General features: G+C 40.2%; 1 protein-coding gene across 3 annotated transcripts in view; it reads right to left on the bottom strand.

Moving 5' to 3' along the window:
• The window catches only part of ELAVL1 (ELAV like RNA binding protein 1), a 34872-nt gene extending 18763 nt beyond the window's left edge, over positions 1-16109 (bottom strand). The window contains exons 1-2 of one of the 3 annotated variants that reach the window (XM_010580404.1): positions 16026-16109; positions 10022-10205 (exon numbers count right to left, since the gene is read on the bottom strand). In XM_010580404.1, coding sequence (XP_010578706.1) covers positions 10022-10205; positions 16026-16106 — 265 coding nt within the window. In that variant the 5' untranslated portion in view covers positions 16107-16109. Of the gene's footprint in view, positions 1-10021; positions 10206-15682; positions 15956-16025 lie in introns of those variants that run through there. The other 2 variants (XM_010580419.1, XM_010580412.1) reach the window with 2 other exon arrangements.
• Positions 16110-16399: the final 290 nt, after the last annotated feature.

Here is a 16399-nt window from a genome sequence, read left to right as displayed (position 1 = left end):
AGCAGGAGGCTGGACTAGCGTTCCTTAAAACTGCACCATCCTATGATCCCAAATGACAGAACAAGGAACTCAACCCTACATTACTCTGAGGTTCTTCCAGTTCCACAGAACAAGGTCTTTTTGTATTAAGACAGCATATATGCATACTTCATCTAAGCAGGGATGTAACAGAACTAAACATTAATGAAAGGTTTAGCAAAGGTAAAGAATCCCACTTTTCTTCTTCCTCACAGTATTTTCTCCCATTCATGGAACTATTTCTAAGTTTTGAGTTTATTTCTAGTGTAGTCCTTAAACCAAAGCCTGGAATTACCAAAACTGCTACTTGGCTAGGAACACAGCCTCTGCCAATTTTCAGTGGACTAGTTAATCCACCACACATTTTTGGAAGCACCCACTCTTAGTCTATTTTTAATAGAGTGAAAACTCATTTCTGTCAGTTTCCACTAGTTTCCTTCTCTCTTTTTTTTGTCCACTGGTCTCAGGAGATGATGCTGGTTTCTAGCTCCTCCTTACGTCCTTCAGCCCAATGTTAAATCTGCTCCACATAATAACTTTTAACCACTTTTTCACTTTAATATTCTAAATGCCAAGTTCAGAACCTGACATGTTCTACATGCACTACTTGGCTCGACTTTGGAGACAAACAGCGGTCATTTGTTAAGTCCTTGGCAGTTTGTTTTCATACTACAAGGCATCCTTACCAAAAAAAAAAAAAAAAGAAAACAGTTTCTTGAAGGATTTTTGTCAAAACACATTTTTGGATGTGAACAAACATCTGAAGTGTTTAATCAACGATCTTCAAAACTAACAGTAGAAGGCCATGATTTTCCATTACAAGTCTAAGTTGATCAAACCCTATCATGACAACATAGAAGTGATTCTGTTTATTACTAGTCTACCACAGAGCTCACAGGATATTTTTTAAAATACAGGAAACACCCCCTACACTCAGTCCTTCACTAAATATATAGATGGTGCATCTCAGCTACTCTGAAAACACATGAGCCTGAAGCTAAAGGCCACAGCCTGAACCAAAACTTCTCTCCTGATCCTGTCCCCAAGTACCCAGTCCTCCATTCTTCAGCAATGTTCTTACATCTAGCTTCATCAGTGACACTGAGAAGTTGCTTTGCTTCTCTGAAACACACACATTCTTTCCCACTTGTACCATGGTGACCACAGCAAGTCCCAGAAAACTAGAAAACATGCTGCTTGAGACAGAACCAAGTTCAGTAGTCTTAGTACAGGTCTGAAGCAGCATATTAAATCTTAAAAATCACTTTCACTTTGCCCTCCCCCAAATATTCTACAGTCTTTTATACAGATTTTGGAAAACAGAAGCAAGTTTGGTTTTTTCCCCCTCAATAACTTCTTGAAGCTACAATTAATCATTCTGAATTACTTTCTACAGTTCTGCTTCATCTCCACTTCAGTCTGCTGTCCAAAACTATCATTAATCACGCAAACACCAAGAGAGCACTGCAGAAGTTCCACACAATCACATTTGTGTCAGGTTGGGGGCTAAGCTCAGCCTGGCTAGATAGTCTGATCTTGTGCCTAACCTAGTAAGACACCTCAGAAGCACTGTACTTGTAAGGCTGGATTAGTCAGATCAACACTACACCACGAATCACTGCATCATGCTCCACTTATTCAACTTTAAGCATACCCTCTAGAATACAAAACCAAAAGCTTAGGTTTGTATTTAAGCATTTCCATGGTATTTGTCCTTTAAATGCCTCTATGGTCAGTGTCAATCCAACAGCTCAGTACCTTTCTTCCACAGTAGCTGAATTCAGTTTTGTTACAGTTTCTACGACTAAGACACAAATTGCTATCTGAGCCAGTTCCTGCTTCTGCTTAAGACTTAAAACCAGTATGTCTTACTGAAAAGACTTTTAATTGCAACACAAAGGAACTAGAAAGGAACCAAAGAAAATAATACCTACTTTTACTGACAACAATTTTCAAATACACAATGTGTCCCCACTGCTTCATTTGGCTTTATAAACCAGGACACAAGCCTCTTTCTGTTCATGGCCAAACAATGAATAGTCCCATTTATGGAAGTTTAAGGGCAAAAATCGCATTTAACTGGTTCGGAAAGCCTGACCTTCAGACAACTCAGGAAAACATTATGAATTACAAATAAAGTGGCCTCTCCTCCATTTGCAAAATAAATGGCATTTGCCTTGAAACAAAGATGACTACAAGCAATTCAAGCAGACACTTCTTCAGATAAAAGTCAAAAGCTACAATGCTCACTTCACATAAGTCTGTTCTTTACCCCGGCTCAAAGAGACAGCTTCCAGGGATCTCACTATCTCCACAATATTTTAAGAATTCGACTATATGCAGTAAGAGTGACAGCTTTAAATCCTGAAAACAAAAGGTTTAATATTTTTAGTAATTAATTCCATTTAATGAGGCCCTTCTGTGTACTTGCAATTTCTATATGTTTGCTTTGTATTTTTTCCTTTCTCTCATTTCCAGAATGTTTTTTTACTGAGATTTAATTTAAGTTGCTCCGGGGCTCTTTTTCCAGATGAATTGCCAGCATCCTAGATGCTGTGAATTGAAAAGGATTTGTAAAGTGAACACAGAAAATACCAGGCCAAAAATTGTGCATGAATACCACAGGCTGATTTCTTGAGGAAGTCTTTGGGAGGAAAATGCCTTGCCCACTTACTGTAAGATCTCATTTCTTTAAAATTTAGAACAGATTTTGTTCATCTGTGGTTGGAACAGAAACCTGAGTATTCAAGACACTGAGGGCTGAAAAACCCACTCCCCCCATCTCCTTAGGAACAAACTCCAGCTTTCAAATAACGACACCTTTTTAGCTGCCAACGTTACAATGCAGAACCTCAGCAAGTGTTCAGAGTCAACACAATCATAGGTTAAGCTGAACTAAATTGCTATTCTGCAGAAACATACTGCTGCTCCATTGGAAGAGAATGAAAGTATTCTAAGGTGATGTGGAACAATAACTCCCACTAAAAACATGTTGAGAAATATTAGAGTACAACTGAATATTTTGCTATATGGCTCATTTTTATGGCTTGATGACGCAAACAAAGTGAAGATATCAGCTTTTGTAAAGCACAGTACTTCATACAATGGCTAGTACAACTGTGTTGGCCTTTTTGACTTTTATGTGCCTATGTATCTTAAGGAGGGATACTAAGCATGAATATATTTAACCCTCTCTGTCTCCAGACAGAGTAAAAGGATACCCACAACCCTAAACCAGTAGGAAGTCATCCTCTGTTATGCCAGCGCTGCCTTAAAGCTTTCAGAGAACACTGTCAAGGTCCTTCTGAATGGCAGCACAACCCTCCCAGTTTGGTATCAGCTGCAAACAGGCTGAGGGCACAACCTGTCCCATCATGCAGGTCATTAATGAAAATTTTAAACAGAGTTGGCCCTGATATCAAACTTTGGGTACTTTCCCAGTGACTCACCTTCAGCTGGATTTTGTGCTGCTGATCACCAACCTCAGAGATTAGTTTTCAATTCAACCACAGTTCCTTCACTTGGTGACACAGGTCCTCCAAGCAGTGCACACTTCCTGCAGCAATAAGAACATGTCTCTACCCACCCTAAGTGAGAGGCCCCAGGCACTCCCTGCAGCCCAAGACCTGCAGAGCTCCACCTTCTTTTTCAGTCAAGGTAGCTCCTTTTCAGTCAAGGCCTCCGATGTTACAGGGATAGCTGCTACAGTGACTGCTGGAAACTGGGCAGCACGTCACCACCATTCCCAAGTGCATACAAGCTGATGGCAACGCAGTCCATGGCCCCCATCTGCACTGCTGTGCCTGTTCACAGCACTCTGGGAGCTATGCTTGAGGCTAGGCTATTACATAGGTCTGTCCTAAGCAATAGATAAAAAGGTGTTTGACTCTCCCTAACCAGGGGTCAACTGGAACAAAAGCTCCACCGTCCCTTTGATTAAGCACACCTGACAGAGCTCTGAGCAACTTGCTAGAAGTCAAGGTCTCCTGCAGCTATCCTCTCCTGGCAGCAGTAAGCACTCCAGTTCCTCAGAGGGTTCCCAGAAGTCCCTTGACTATCCCAGAAGTTCCCAGAACACTTAGAAGCAGAGCCCAGAAACTGCTGCACCAGCTCCTGCTTCTGCTAGTTGTGCTCTGAACCCACTTAATATAAAGGTTGCTTGGATTCCTTAAGTGTATTCCCATACCCTTGCTAGAACTCAGTTATCACCTCTGAGATAGTTTATACAGCTAACCTTAGGATAAAGGAAATTAAGTGAAGCTGGCAAAGCTAGAAGGGTGTTAACATTTTCAGTATCTGGCCAATTTGTCTGCAAACCATTTGCACTTTTCATTAAGTTAGCCATTGTTGCTAGGCTTTCTTGAACGCACGTTTACAGAAATTGCATACCACCAAATGTGATTAAAAAGCTAGAAAAAATAATCCAGAGGTAATGATGCATTCCAATTACACAGTTAACAGCAAAACTGCATAAGCAATTTCATGGTTGTTTTCCATGCAAAAGGAAACAATTTCAGCGAAAGAGAATACTTAAACACTTTCCACAAAACAAGAACACTTAAGAATTCTGTTTCTAGACTGGAGTCCACTGCGCTAGTGAAATGAATAGAGTTGCCCTGTCATGTGAGCTAGAGAGCTACTTACTGCCTTTCAGCATCTGAAAGCGGTGCAATAAAGTCTTCCTTCCCTTTTTGCTTTAGAAGCTTACAAGGACACAGCCATTCATTTCTTCTTCAGCTGGATAATTTCTGTGAAAGAGTCTTCCAAGGAAGACATCATGAAAAGAAAAAGGCAAGGAAAAGGTGAAGATGCATACTGATTCCTGACAACTACCTAGAAGCGATTTCTTTTTGGTCCTGTATGCAACATGCCACAAACACACTTGCAGTGCAAGTGAGCCGTAATGACAGTATTTTTTGAGATGGACCCCAGATTTCTGCACACAACCTTAACAAGTCACCCCAAAATGTCCATTCTGCTCCACATTTTTCAGCAACAGTGGAGTGGATACCTTTGTCCCTGATAGCTGCTGATCAAGGAGTTCAACCTTAGCATGCTCCATCACAGCTCAAACTTACATAAGCAAATGCAGACACTGGAGAGGAAACCCACTGTCTCCTTTCAGTGTCTGCACATAGATGGCCATATTTTGGTAGCTGACAGGTACAGACAGATTCTTTGGCACAGTCTGAAGGATCCTATCCTAGATTTCCTAGAGTAGAAAGTCATTAGTATCACAGGGATACCTTATTCCCTGCTCAAGCAATACAGAAAGTATGAAGGAAGGAACAAGAACCCTCAAGAAGTTGGATGCCTCCCTAACAAAATCAACTGCCATCAACACTTCTACAGAGAACTGCACAGAGCAAACTTGTCACCAGATACTAGTGGAGGGCTACGGCTGTCATGAACAATAAGCAGATCCCACAGTGGTCTGAGACCCTAAGCACATGGGAAAAGTTTAACCCAACATTTTCAGAGCTTTAGGACAGTGAGGCTTGAAAGCACCAACACTTCAGCAGGGTAAGGGGAAGACAGAGAAACTAAATAAAACTTACACTCATGCCAGGCTAACTTTCAGCTTTAGCATTTGGTCCAGAAGGACTAAAAGTCTGTGTACACCTGCAGAACAGCAGGCTAAAGATGACCAGGACAGAAAACTTACAGCTATTGATTAGAAGCATCCACACTGCGCGCAGTCAGACATCCTAACACAACAAGCCACCTGCATCTGTGCTGCAAGACTAGAGTGGCACAAAGGCCTGGATTTCTGCATTAACAGATGCTGAAGGAGGAGAAATGCTTTTAAAATGCTCACCTGTAAGAGGGAGTCCAGCACAGCAGATTGGCTGGAAACCTAGACCCCAGAATCTGGATGTCCCAGCTAAGCCAAGCACCCCCAATGCAAAATATGGTACAGGACTATGGCAGTCCCCACAACCCGCCAGCAGGAAACAAAACTTCTCCAGGCAGGGAGAAGGGGAAGGGGGGGAAGAAAACCCTGGAGGCCACAGGTTGAAACTTGGAACTGGACAACCGAGACGTGCCAGGTACACCAAGGTGACCCTCCTGGCCAACAGGGATTAAGTGACCACAGGTCAGATTCGACAGGGGTATAAACGGAGTCCTGCCAGAGGACACATGGGAGTCAGTCCTCCTCGGAGCAATGGGTCAGTCAGGGACTCCCCCTTGGGTCGGGGCACCGCCTGAGGTAACTCCTCGAGGGTGAGAGCCCTCCGCTTTTAGGTAAGCGATACGCGCATTTTGGAGCCACTACTTTAAATCTTGGGGATTCTTAAGTCGGCTGTGTAGTATTCATTCTCTTTACATCATTGAGCCTGTGGTTTTATAAAATGTTACCAGACTTCTAACTAACTTTTAATGAAGAATAAATGTGAGTTTTAACACCTGTTGGATTGGGTTATTGCAGGCATCCGTAACAAGGACATATTTCTTCTGTCGAATCATCTATGGTAGAAGGCAGTTGCTCCAAGAAAGAGGACATTTAACGCTATACACATTGCTGGGTAGGAAATTGGTACAGAGCACAAGTTTGGCACCACTGTGTCTGAAGTCAGTGCTAGAGGGCTACAGTCTAATCAGTGCAGACTGATCAGACAAACCCCAGTACTTTTCTTTGCTGTCAGCCTCATGAGCCAGAGCCACAGGAAGTGAGGATTTCATCAACTGAATTGGGTCAACGGCTACCCACAGGCCTCAGCAATTACCACAAAAGGCCAGGAGATGCAACAGTGAAAGGTTACATCTCCGACTTGACACTGTGCTGTACTACACTGGGAAACAACCTTCTAATGTTTCCCCAGGGCTCAAAGCCCCAAGGTATGGCTAGTGCTAGTCTTAAGATCTGACAGAAAGAACAACATCCAATATGAGTTCCATAGTTCTCTTATGAAAATCCTGGATGTCCAAGACATACTCAACATAAATACAAGTACAGCGAGCAATAAATCAACAATCCAGTATTTGCCCAAGTAAAGATTCACTCATCACAAGTTAAGCAAAGCCATGTCTGTAAGTGCTTAAGAATGCAATACACAAATTGGAGAATGAGGAGACCAGCACCCTATCTTTCCAGTATGATCAGGAAGAGCTGAAGGAGCACTGCACCCTGTCTAATGTTCATCTACTGTGCACAAGCTTCTCTTCACAGTTACTGCACAAAACAGAAAAAGAAGTTATGTCTCAAACAACAAAACAAATGCATAGCCATACTTTTACCAACTGCTATAATCCATGTGTACACAAAGTAGAAAATTCATAGTAAGGAATGTAAACTGACACTATGGTTTGCTGCTATTTTCAATTTCCTATTGCATTTATCAATAACAAAATAAAGGATAAGTAGTCTAGTGGTTTCAAAGAGTTTCTCTAAATTTTATAAACACAATCTAATACACGGAACACCACGCTGTATTTGAAACAAAACCCAACAACATATATACTCTGATCATAATGAAATACTTTCCTCAAACAAAACAAAAAACTTTGGCTTTCAAATCAATTCTTGAATCAAAGTAATCAGTCTCCAGAAAGCTAAGGCTAGTTCGATAAGTCATTAAAAGCTGCATTCCAGGCATAAGACATTTTCCGCCCTACAGGTCTCATTAATAGAGAATTAATTGAGAAAAAACATACATATCAGTCATTGTTTTATGAAAAAAAAAAGCATTATCAAACAAACATTGATTTTAACTCTGCAAATACAGTCAATAAAAGCAACTCCAAAGACAAAATGCTTTGATTTAATAGAATGTCATGGGGGCACCAAAGCTGTAATTTCATTGAAAAGAACTAAACTATCTAAAAAGTCTAATTCCAACAAAAGGAGAGGTTAACTCCCTCCTGTCCAGGTCACTCAACCCCCCAACTACATCTTACATGCCAATATTTTGCCTTATTTGACCTCACAGAAACCAAGGTCAGGGAGCTAAACAGGTTTTTCTGCAGCTCTAGTTTCCTGCTAGTCTGCCATGGGGTCAGAAAAATGCAAGTGGTGGCACAAGGAAAGCAGAACTCTGCCACAAGACTGTTCTTTCCAGGGGCAGCCAAACATCAGATCTGCTTAGAGTGGAATTTTGCAACACAGAAATCTTAATGCAAACATGAAGGGGAAGAAAGAAAAGCAAAAGGAAGAGAAAAAGTGGTACTTTTAGAGGGTTGCTGAAGAAGCCAATTCTTAGTTACCGATATTCCCAAACTATCAGTGAGCATGGAGAAGACTGGGAATTGCTCCTAACAGTGCTGCAAGTAAATGAAAAATTAGGTAGTAACAAAATTAAGTCATCTGACCAACGTAGCCATGCAGAATTAAACACTTGGCAATCACTTTAAAGAAAAGTGAGCATTTTGTCCACAGGCACTCAAGGACTCTATGCAATGCTAACAGGAATTTTACTTTTGATTCTTCAGAGGGTTGCTATGAAAAACCTGAAGCACACAAGCATGTTTTGGACTACAGACTACCCAGCACTGTCAAGTTCCAAGTTAAAGTTAACCAGACTTTACCAGAGTATTCGATGCTACAGGGAACAGTGTGAAGTAGACTCTCAAACTTCAGGTAATGATGTGTCTTGCTTCCCACTTAAAATATCCTTACCTCCCATGCAGATGATTTTGTGCTTATTTGAAAGTCTAAGGTGTGGATCAGCCGTGACACTTGATGAATGGCTTGCTATCATTAAACAAGTGGTCTTATTTCCTTGCAAAAGCAGCCTCCAGAGCAAGCCTCTACTTCTAAGCATCTCAAACTGTATGACAACATCTAGGCTGAATACTCAGCTATCAAAATATTCAAAGAAATCAGTATTTTATGTAACTATTTCATGATGATTTTACATATACAACCTGTAAGTACAGATTTAGATAGACAGCCATCACGTGAAACTTCATTGGAAATAAATTAGGAAAACTAAAGACATGGAAAACATAGAAGACATTCTGCAAGTAAATTCTGAAGTTTTTAATTATTCAGTTCTCATGTCTATTCTCAAGCATATAAAATAATGTACTAAAGTCAGTTAAGATAATAACACACAAAGAATTCTCATGTGTTTCACCAGCTTTCATGCAGTTTTTACAGACAGGGAAGTAGTTTCAGACCTGTTACATTATGGATTAGATTATGATCTAAGTCAGTATTGCTAGATTCTGAAATACAAGAGTGAGCATGTGCAGCAGAAAACTCCACAAAGCAATTGTCTGCAGGCTGAGAACAAACAAGCACGCATAGCTAGTTAACAGCACAATTACTTTTATGTACAGAAACAGCCATGCTCTCCCACTGAATCCAAGATTCCATGAATGCTGAACAAGAATAATCAGAATTTGTAAATAAAGATTTTTAACAGTGCAAGGATTAAAACGTCTTCACAGAGCATATAAAAAGCTCCTGCAACTAAATAGATATGGCTTATGGAACCCATTGCTCTACCAGCATTCGTTTGTTTTCAAGGAAACATTAAGTTTCACAAACCTGAACAATTCATTCCTCTCATTTTTTTAAAGCTACTACTAACAAACCTATTTAAAGAACCTACAAGTTAAATTCCTGAAGAATGATAAGGCCTACAACTGTTTCAGATGCATGCCACACCTTTATTTTACTGATTAAAATCAGATCAAAAGGTTTGTTTGCATATTCAGAGCTCTGGTAGAGTAAAAAATGTTCAGACTGTAGAAAGAATAAATCAGCTGGGGACCAAATTCAAACTAGTTTTAGACATGCCTACTGATGCTCAAATTTAGGAACTGTACTTCTTGGAACCCTTAACCATATACAAAACAGTCATTAATTTAGCCTTAAGTATTCTATCTTCCTAATAGTTAATATCTAGTCTTAGCATTACTGTAGTTATATGCATACTTGTCGATAGTTTGATTACACACAAAAATATTTAATATTTCTACATTAAATTGCATTCAATTGAGTATTTGCTTGAGCAGTGTACCACAAAGTAAAAACTTCTTATATACTAGATTATACCTGCAACTTTGTCCCGAATAAGTTTTGCGGATTCAACTTCACCAATACTGCTAAATAGACTCCGTAACTCATCTTGCGTCATGTTCTGAGGGAGGTAGTTCACAATTAAATTTGTTCTACCAATATCATCCCTGCAATCTTCAGCCATGTGATCTTCATAACCATTAGACATTTTATAATATATCTGCAAAGAGAAAAATCCCAAGTAAGTTCTAGATCTTTGCATTTCAATAAGCCAAACTTTCTTCACCTGAAATAAGTTTGAATATTTAAAAAAAAAAACAAACAAAAACAAGCAACTGTTTCAACTACACATTTTTTCCACTCACAAAGCAAATCATTTGTTGAAAATTCCAGAACAATTCATTCTTTCAAACTAACAAGCACAGCATTTTACAAAACTATGTACCATTAAAGAGCTCTTAAGGGTTTGGGGCTTTTTATGTTAATAAAAAGCACCAAGACAGATTTTGTACACATTCCTGTAAACACCAAAGCATTCACAACAGCAGAGTCAAAAATCAGGTTCCCCATGTCCAAGCACTTGACTAGCCAGAATCAAAACAGCCACCTCAACCTTAATTCCAACCTTATGCCCAGAACTCTTAAAAGACAGAATGAGAAGCAGCAGCCAGATCTACTAGACCCAGTTCAGTATATTAACTGGGAACTACTTATTTTCTAAACGTTTTCTCCTTTACACATTGCTTATCCTGCATTTTAAGGCACCGTTATTGTTAAATGGTTGTCTTTGGGTGACTGCTTAATTGTATATATGAAACAGATCAATCTGTACTGGAACACTAACTTTGGTGCACATTGAGTATTTTATAGAGTTTCTATTTTTGCAACTTTTTAAAGAAAGCCTTGAGAAAACATCCTGAAATTCCATCACATGAAGATACTCTCTGCCTTCGTCAGCCATCAGCAGGGACTGAATCCTGACATTTCAGATGCAGAGGGTTATCTACAACTCAACTCAATCTCACAACAGACCCAAGCTGCTCTTCCTTCATGGCCTGCCAGAATAGTAGATTTTAAAGCACTTTTACATGACTTTGAAATTGTCAAAATCAGGATACCTAAACCCTATTCCTGCAACAGTAGAATAATGAGGTCTAGCAGATTCAGGAAGCCTAGACTGGTATGTTCTTTCTGGAAAACACCACCACCAGGAAGCTAATTTCTTGTATGGTTCCAGACTCTGGTTCTCAAGTTTGCTGCTGCAGATTTGTTCATCCTCTCAGTTTAAGAGAGCTAAACATCTCTAGCTTGAAAACAACATAGTTTTGTTTAGCAGCTCTTAAAAACAGCTGTGAAGCACACAGAATTAACAGAAAAGCTCCTAAAAACCTGAAGTGAATTCATGGCCTCCTGATGCTCAGTTGAGCACTCCTTAAGTCATCACTATTTGTGTTACTTTATTACCACAGCATCCAAACACTTTGGCCTGTTAGCAACATACAGACATGTCAATTTACACCATAAAGTTGCAATAATGTTTAAGCATGAATGCCTTTCCAATTCAGACTCCACCAGTAACAGGCATAAGCAAACACTTTTATTTTTTATGAAATTAAGGCTAATCCAAGAGGATCAAGTTTTTTCTTTAATACAGAGTTCTCACTACAGGAATACCATCAGAAATTTGGCTGCATATAGCTAAATCAGCAATGCTTACTTAGCTAATAATCTGTTCTTGCTACACTCAGTTTACCAATGCTGTAAATTCAGATTCCCACCACTGTATTTCCAGAATAAAGGTAAATGAATGCTCCACCTGATGCAAGAAATCAGTCTAAGGACAAATTCAAGCACCAGAAATTTAGCAGCAGGCTTGCAACTCTAACTCCCTTCTGAAAGTTTAGTGTAAACCTTCGAAGTTCAACATGAAATCTGCTTCTCATTGAATCTCTCAGTGCCACCATAGAACAATTAATTACCACAGGTTCAAAGATGAACTTTGTGTTTACTTTAATAGAATTTTTGGCCAATACACTCATTTGGCCAAAAGAATAACGCAAGATGCTATAAAAATTTCTCTAATTGCAGTTTGCTTGAAAACTGATCATATTATCTGAAGCAGGTGTTACCTGAGCACAGTGCTAATCTCGCCTGAGGGGATAATCAATCCGAGCTGAATTAGAGCAGTTTAAGATATTGTTGCTTCTCAGCCACCAGTAAAACATCAGGTCAGGTGTTCAGAGGATGCAAAAGCTTCTAGCTCATCTTAACGCGGAGTGAGCCAGCAAGACTTACAGTACCATGTAGTTAATACTGGTTAAGTTTGCCAATTTATTTTTGCATTAAGATGGGTCAGAAGCATTCATATGACCATGTATGCTTCTCAAATAAGGTGATTTTGTGTTACAACCATTAACACCACAAGACAACTATGTAGCATCAGCTTACAGCTTTTCGTGAAACTACAGACACCGCTGCCCTCTATGCTAAGGGCCTGAGCAGCAATGGTACACTGCTTTATTTTACAGATCAGGATCTACTAAAGGATCAGCCTTCCCAATGACTGCACCACTACTGACAACTAGAAGTTGAAAAATGGGAAGTCAGGAACAGCAACTAGAAATCTTAAGTCCAGAAAGGGAACGCTGCCTGTAGGAAGGGACTTCTAGTCCCTTCACCAGTAGCTATTGTTGTGTTTGGCATTTATTTCATACTTTCTCCTCGTGAAGGTCAGATTTTTTTTTTAAATGGCAATAACAGAGTACACCATTTTAGAATAAACTATGACTAGACTTCTGTTAATTTGAGATTTAGCACAGTATAGATTTAAAATTAATCTTTTTTATTTTTAACATGTGGAAGCAGTAACAGCTGGCAGCTTATAGAAGGAGAGGTCTTGCTCCCCTCACCCACTGATTAACCTTCCACTCCCCATTTCCATGTTTCAAGTATCAAAACCAGCAAGTCCCAGCACCCTTCTGCCCACAGGATAACCAATTTGTACCATGAAAGCAATGGAAAACTACACCAGGAGGGAAGCACTTTTTGTTGTGTCAGGAGTTTTAATCTGCTTTCCTTGCAGCAAGATAAGCACCAGAGCTAATGCCAGAGGATAGGAGAGCAAGAGGAGAAACTGCAAAGCTAGAAGCAGGGGAAAAGACTCCCCCCATCTGATGATTTTAAGCTGGCAGGTTGTCTCAGTTGTACTGTGACGTTATGTCATTAAATACACATTCCCTTCCAGCTCTGTCAGAACTGTCTGAGCACAACCTCAGAAAAGTCTCCTGTTCTGCTAAATGACACTCAAACAGCTGAACCTTCTTTGTTCAACATATCTGAGGTATAAAACAGATGACTTACACTTTTAAAATTGTTTTAATGGAAGGCAATTTTGCTTGCCTTTGTGCTGTATAAAATTCAAGCCCTACAAGCACAACACACCAATATGTTGATGAGTATGGAAGTACAGTATAATTATTTAGTAATGAAAGGAAGAAACATTGAGCTTTTTCCAGCTTTACAAGACAAAAGTTGAAATTTCCTTTGCTTTAACCAAATTTGCCCAAGATATGATACAAATCCTTCCTGCTGCCAAGATTCTCCTCCTGCCAAGTTTAAGAAGTTGCTATATATTTTAACACTTTCCAAAAACTTTAAAAAAATATTCTATTTTCCTTATCCTCCAAGGTACACCTGCTGCCTAAAAAGGAGGCACCACAGCTAGATACCAAGCACAGAAAACTCCCCAGCACACCGTGATGGCAAGTTATCAGACTTATACCTGGCATTAAGTTAAATTGACAGGAGTTTGGCAAGTGACTATCAACTTCAAATCATGTTACCATAGCCTCTAATCTCTCCATCTGCAATATTTACCATCTACATCTCCCATGATAAACAAGGAGTGCCTAGGGCATTGTTGATTCAGAACCAATTAGAACTGCTTTTCTTCAGACATTAGGAAAAAACTATAGGAAGCCCTTGCATAAAGGCCTGGCAAACATTTTCATGGGACACCAGGAATAAAGCATGCAGAAGCAATAAAGGCAGAGTAGAGATGAAGAAAAGGAGCAGAGTACTGATAAAGAAGATGCTTCTTTCTTCCTAATCTTTCACCAAGCACTGACACAATCAACTGCAAGACTAACACTTTCTGGCCATCCTGGAAGTTAGTGGCAAACCACTTCCTCCACTAGTGGTGAACAGTTCCCATGCCAGTGAGAATAAAAACAGCCCCTGAAGAACTGTTAACCTTAGCATACTGAAAAAAATTCCAAAAAGAAAAGGTGGTATAAGTTGGTCAGTATGGATGAAATGAGAAATGCTACAGAAGAAAACAAGTTTTTTATTCTGCCCTTACTGAAATATGTTGAGGGAATCTCCTGATCTTTCTCTACCAAAGATGGAACAACTAAATTATGTCAGTAAATATTTCAGACTTGAGAACCAGGCCTAGAAACTAACTTGGATCTATGACTTCATTAGCTGACATTTGTCAATCCACGTTGACATAAATCAGAAGTCCGAATGCACTTATATTCTTAGCGGACAGGTCAAGGATGGAAAGAAGGCCTAACAGCTCCATTTGGGAAGGCAACCTGGAATGAGACTGGTACTTTGCAGCCTTCCCAAAAAAGGCCTTCAATTCTACATCCTCCAAAAATAAGGAAATTTTAGGACTGAGTTCCATTGCACTGCAGTTCCTAAAATGAGAATTTTTTTTAAATAACCAAAACCTACAACAGCTTGTTTTAAAAGGCAGCCTTATTTTTCTTCCTGGTGTAAGATTCCCTCAAACTTATGATGCCAAGGATGCACAGAGCAACCAACAGGAACCATATGTACTGTGCCGAAATCTTCCATTAATTCCGGAGGTGCTCAAATTCATGTAGCCCAACACTTTACTACCTGCTTCAAAGACTGCTCACTCACCAACAGCCAGGTCTGCATTCCCAGGACTGGACTGAAAAGCTTTCCAAGGTATTTTTTTCAGAAACGTTGCACTGACCACAACAATCCCCTTGTCACAAAAGTACAAAAGATCCCAGAAGGTTTCAAAGAAAAATGACACAAATGGTTCTGGCAACAGATCAATAAAAGCTTTTTCCCAATGACACTCAGTATCTCCATCCAGCATTCTAGTCTTCCACTGCAAGATGTTTGCTAAGAAGGAAGACCTATATGAATCTGAGGAGATAATCTGAAACAGGAACATTGGCAAGAAAGATAACTGTCTGTCTGCAAGATCGGGCAAGAGGCTTAGTATACCTTCACCTTGTTCACAGGTCTGCAAAGGCACTAGACCACTACTGGGATCACAAACTTGAATGTAGACACCTAAACAGATGATAGATAACATGAGCATTTTAGCTACTGCAGAACTTAAGATGGGAAATTCTTCCAGGAGCAACGAGCTCTGTGCTCCTTCATGCCAGCAATTAGCACCTTCGTTAAAATCCAGGTAGCAGGTCTTACCAGCCAGCAACTGACCTATTCTCATTCATGCAATATAGTTCTCCAGACAGTGAAAGCCATGTAGCACTGCAGATGCACAGATCAGCACTAGCTATGCTGAACACAAGGTCAGAGCTACCTCAAACATATTTCTTGTCTTTGATATCAGAAGCACACAGACTACACCAATATCTGACACCTGGCCAAACAGAACCAGATATATGTGTTAAAGTATTGCAGCACCGTCACTGGAACACTGGGAATGGGCCATACTGAGCACAGCATGGTTCTCAAACCACAGCAGAACTGAGGCTGCCGACACAGGTTATTCACCCAACACCTCAGCCTTTCTTTGCAATGAAGTGCACATTGGCATCACCCAGGACACGCTATGCAGGAGGTGCTTTGGGAGACAGTATCTCACTAAATCCCTAAACTGATGAAGTCTCCTCATGGGGATTAACACTGGTGAATGAACAGGGATCCTGCACTGAAGCAAAGTGACATTGGCAGAGTTGTGCCAGCGAGCTGTCTTGATCAACTCAGACTTCAGTCTCAAGGGTTTATTCTTAATATACTGGTTGACATCAAGAATCTTGATGGGGTGCTTCAAGTAGAACTTCAGGGCTATACAAAGAAGAAACCTCCTTGTTTTTCTTGAGCACATGGATGATACTTGTTGACACCACCCCCCCCCGCCCTGCCCCAAGTCATGGTTGACTCGGAGGCAAACAACAAATTTGGCTGTCTTGGACACTACTCTAACACTCAATTTTGAAGCTGCTGAGCAGTCCTCCTTGGAGATCAGACCTGAAATAGAACAAAAAGGACACTACTACATCAAGAGAAGTGCCAAACCAATCCACACAGCTGCAAATGGCTGATACAGAGGTGCCGAGATGTCTAGGTTTGAACACATGCCAAAAGCAATGCCACACACACAAAAGGGCCTGAAGGGCC

The sequence above is a fragment of the Haliaeetus leucocephalus genome, unplaced genomic scaffold (assembly GCF_000737465.1).
Source record: "Haliaeetus leucocephalus isolate CR32 unplaced genomic scaffold, Haliaeetus_leucocephalus-4.0 Scaffold76, whole genome shotgun sequence".
In the NCBI taxonomy this organism is placed as follows: Eukaryota; Metazoa; Chordata; class Aves; order Accipitriformes; family Accipitridae; genus Haliaeetus; species Haliaeetus leucocephalus.
The sequence above is the reverse complement of the archived record's forward strand: the minus strand, read 5'-3'. Positions and strand labels throughout refer to the sequence as shown.